Below are 3,560 nucleotides of genomic sequence, written 5' to 3'. Positions count from 1 at the left end.
ACCCCGAGGAGCACAGGAGAGGGTGTGGACCTGGAAACTGGGGGACACTGAGAGATGGAGGAGGGATCGAGGGGTGCAGGGGGACTGAGGGACAGAGAGAGACTCCGGGGGAAGCAGGAGGACAGGGGTAGCCATGGGGGGATCTGAGGAAGAGGAGGGTTCCGGGGACAGCACCAGGTGGGCACCAAGGACACTGGAAGGGAATTGGGGAACCAGAGGCACTGCCCGGCACTCACCTCCGCTCTCCCCGCAGGTTCTGCCTCCACCCTGGCCTGTCCGAGGACCTGGTGGGCACGCACCCGCCCGGGGCACACAGCCTGGTCGCCGTGTCCGTAGGTGAGGTGGGGGAGTGGGCTGCCCCCTGTTCTGCCCCCCAGGGGGTCCCTGGGGGCCCATCGGTGCCTGACACCAACCCCTCGATCCACATCGCGGGCAGAGATGTCTCAGGCACCCCAGACAATCACCCTATTCTTGGCAAAGGACAGTGGCTCCTTTCTGTCCATGGCACCCGCAGCCAGGAGGAACTGGGCACCAGGCTGCCCGCCACTGTCCTCATGGGACAACCAGGGCTTGGAGCATCCCAAAAGTGCCCATGATAGGGTGTTGATGCAGATCCCCCCAAAGCCTCAAGCTAAACCTGCCAGTGTGGAGGCCGGGAGCTTTGAGTCCTCTGGCGGTGTGAAGCCTTTCCTTCCCCCTCCCTTGTCACCTTCTTGCAGATCTGTCACCAGCCCTGTGGTCAGTGCTAACAGGCTTCCCGGCATGGCTACCGCTTAGCAAGGAGGTTTGAGTATCTAAAATGCTGACATTGGGTGGGTTTGGTGGCAGTGAATCCTGCAGCTGTTAAGGGCTCCAAGCTCAAAGGGATCTGATTCTGGGACGGTAACAAGGGTGAGGGTCCACATGGTGCTCTCACTCTCACCCTTCTCCAGGAGCAGATCAGCTAGTGCCTCTCCCGAGGAGCACATCTTACAGAGTGATTGCAGGAGGGATTCAAAACACAGCAATTCCCTTCTGCTCTGTGTGTGACTCATCACCCAACCAGGGCTTGGGCTGAGCTGTGGCCATCACTTCCCCAGAGGGGCTACTCAAGCCTAGTTGGGTGCACAGCCTGCTGGGGAAGTCCCCATGGCATGGCCCTTCCTGGCCCCCCTTTCTTTGCTCATGGTTTCTCTGATCCCAGGTTATTTCCTTGAAGACTTTGTGGACATGTTGTGCAACCAGAAACTTCAGCAGTCCTGGGAGCTGCTCTTCCATCACTCCGTGGTGAGTCCATCGTCCAGTCTCTGAGGGACAGACCCTGGCACTTGTGCAACCAGGGAGGCTGAGGCTGGGAGACCTGAGCAGGGTTCCTGCTCTTCCTAGTGTGTTTGCTACCTGTTATAAAACCTGATTTTTCTGCCTGGGGAGAGGAGCCCAGCTACCTAGACAGCAGGGCTTGGGGCTCCTCATGTACTCTTTGAGTGTCTGTAGAAAGGCACCCAAAGACGGGGTAGGAAACAAAACCCCATGCATGCACAGAGTAGGGGGACAGAGAGCTGGGCAGGGGGGCCTGATCCATAACAGTGGCCTGGACAGGCAGTGACCCTGGTGTTCCCGCTGGCACAGGCGAGCGGCTCAGCTCCTGCCGGCTCTTAGCCACTTGAGCAGCTGGCAGGAAGTGCCACACACTGCTTCCTTCCACCTCCCGCTCCGGGGTGTGGGGTGAGCCCAGCTCCCCAGGGTGCTTTCCTCTCATTCAAGTCAGAGCCATGGCCATGGGGCTGGGGTGACTGGAGCAGTCACGGCGCAGGAACCCCCCATCAGTGCACTCTGCCTGCCTTGCCACTGGTTGCGCCCAGCGTGGGTTTCTCCTTGATTGCCTCCAATGTCCAGATGCTGGAGCGATGCCTGGATGCTGGAGCGATGTGGATGCTGCAGGGCAGGGGGGTGGCACAGCCCAGGGCTGAGTGGTGGAGACTGTGAGGGTACAGGGGAGGTACAGGGGTCTGCTGGGACTGGGTCTGGGAGACAGGGACAGCGCTGGGACCTACCTGGGATGAGGCAGGGGAGGCGATGGTCAGACCTGCTGTCTTGAAGAGCCCAGCGAGCCCTGCTGCTCTGCCGGCTGCTGCTCTTGAGTCAAAAGGTCATCTCGACAATAGAGCTAATTCAGGCCAAGACAGTGATTTAACGAGCAGGGAGTGGATAATCTCATTAAAGAGCCAATACAGCAAACAGCATTAATGGTATAAACTGAAGAAGGGCCTGAGTGTGCTAAAGCATAGGCAGGCAGAGCCTGTCCCCCCGCGTGGCGGGGAGGGTGCGGGGCAGGAATCGCGCCTGCTCTGCCCCCAGCAGCCCGGTCCTCTGCTGCAGCATCCAGCAGCCCCAGGGTGCTTCATGCCAGGCTCAAGGCATCCCACGGGGCTCTCTGATGCACCAAAGCCACTTAATCCCGGCAGTGTGCCTATCCTGAGGAGAATCCCTGAACCAGCAGCAACTGTAGCCCTGGGCTACGCGTCTCCCTTCCTGCCCCATTCAGCCATTCACTTTGTGTGGAAAAACCTGCTGGGCCACAATCAACTGCATTCCCCAGGCCACAAAAGCAGGGTTAGGTCTGGCTGCTCCACCTCCTCTGCCAACCTGGCGTTATAGAAGAATTTCCCTCTCCTCCCACTGGAAAAAAAAAACATCACTCAGGTTTCATGCAACAGTGGGGAGGCTTTATCTCATGCCCGAGGCTGCAGCACTGGTGGGAGGCTGCAATGCTGCAGAGATATGTGTGGGATGATGACCCGCAGTTTGGCACTGGCACAATAACTGTTTCTACCTCTGCTCCATATGGAGCCCAAGCATGGAGGGCTCCAGCTTGCAGCAGCTGAGAGAAACCAGCTCCTGGGCTCAGCCTCACTTCTTTCTCCTTCCCAGGTGATTGTCTGCTTTGGTATTGCAGTGCTGCTCCATCAATACGTCGGGTTTGCCCTTGTGGCTTTACTGGTGGAGATAAACTCCATCTTCCTCCACCTGCGGCAGATCCTACTCATGGCCAACCTGGTGCACACCACCTGCTACCGCCTCAACAGCATCATCAACCTGGGCACCTACGTGGTGTTTCGCATCGCCACGCTGGCCTGGATGACCCGCTGGCTCTTCCTCAATCGGGAGAATGTGCCCCCAGCAACGTACGCCGTGGGCACAGTGGGCATGGCAATCATGACACCCATGAACATCATCCTCTTCTACCGCCTGCTGCGTAGTGACTTTTTCAAGTCCAGCCGGGACATGCAGCAGCAGAAGGAGCAATAGCCCCCTTCCCCGCAGGGCCCGGGGAATGAGCAGCCCCCAAGCCCATGGAAGACAGCAAAGCGCAGTGGAGGGTGAGCGTGGCTGTTTCAGTACCTTGCTTGGAGGGTCCACACTAACAGAGCATCCAGGCTTTTCTTGTGGCTGCACATCCTGGGCCCTGCATAGCAGAGAAGGTGCTCACAGACCAGGGCCTTTTCTCCCCCTGCACCTTTGGATGACGTGGTCGCTCAACCAGGAGCTGCTCAGAGAAGCCCTGACAACTCTTGCAGCTC

At 58.7% G+C, this 3,560-nt stretch overlaps 1 protein-coding gene across 1 annotated transcript; it reads left to right on the top strand.

Moving 5' to 3' along the window:
- The first annotated feature begins 133 nt into the window (after nt 1-133).
- On the top strand, nt 134-3,288 carry TLCD2 (TLC domain containing 2). The gene is made up of 4 exons (XM_010289288.1): nt 134-177; nt 254-336; nt 1,184-1,266; nt 2,911-3,288. Exons 1-4 carry the CDS (start codon nt 134-136, stop codon nt 3,286-3,288), a joined length of 588 nt encoding a protein of 195 aa, XP_010287590.1.
- The last annotated feature ends 272 nt before the right edge of the window (nt 3,289-3,560 follow it).

Source organism: Phaethon lepturus, unplaced genomic scaffold, assembly GCF_000687285.1.
Source record: "Phaethon lepturus isolate BGI_N335 unplaced genomic scaffold, ASM68728v1 scaffold33830, whole genome shotgun sequence".
NCBI lineage: Eukaryota > Metazoa > Chordata > Aves > Phaethontiformes > Phaethontidae > Phaethon > Phaethon lepturus.
This window is presented reverse-complemented; position numbering and strand designations above follow the sequence as displayed.

Bases quoted from the DNA above. Each gene is read 5' to 3' on its own strand.
- TLCD2 (XM_010289288.1), top strand. From the start codon at position 134: ATGGGGGGATCTGAGGAAGAGGAGGGTTCCGGGGACAGCACCAG. The intron at 178-253 runs GTGGGCACCAAG...CTCTCCCCGCAG, and splicing joins GGTTCCGGGGACAGCACCAG to GTTCTGCCTCCACCCTGGCC. The intron at 337-1,183 runs GTGAGGTGGGGG...CTCTGATCCCAG, and splicing joins CCTGGTCGCCGTGTCCGTAG to GTTATTTCCTTGAAGACTTT.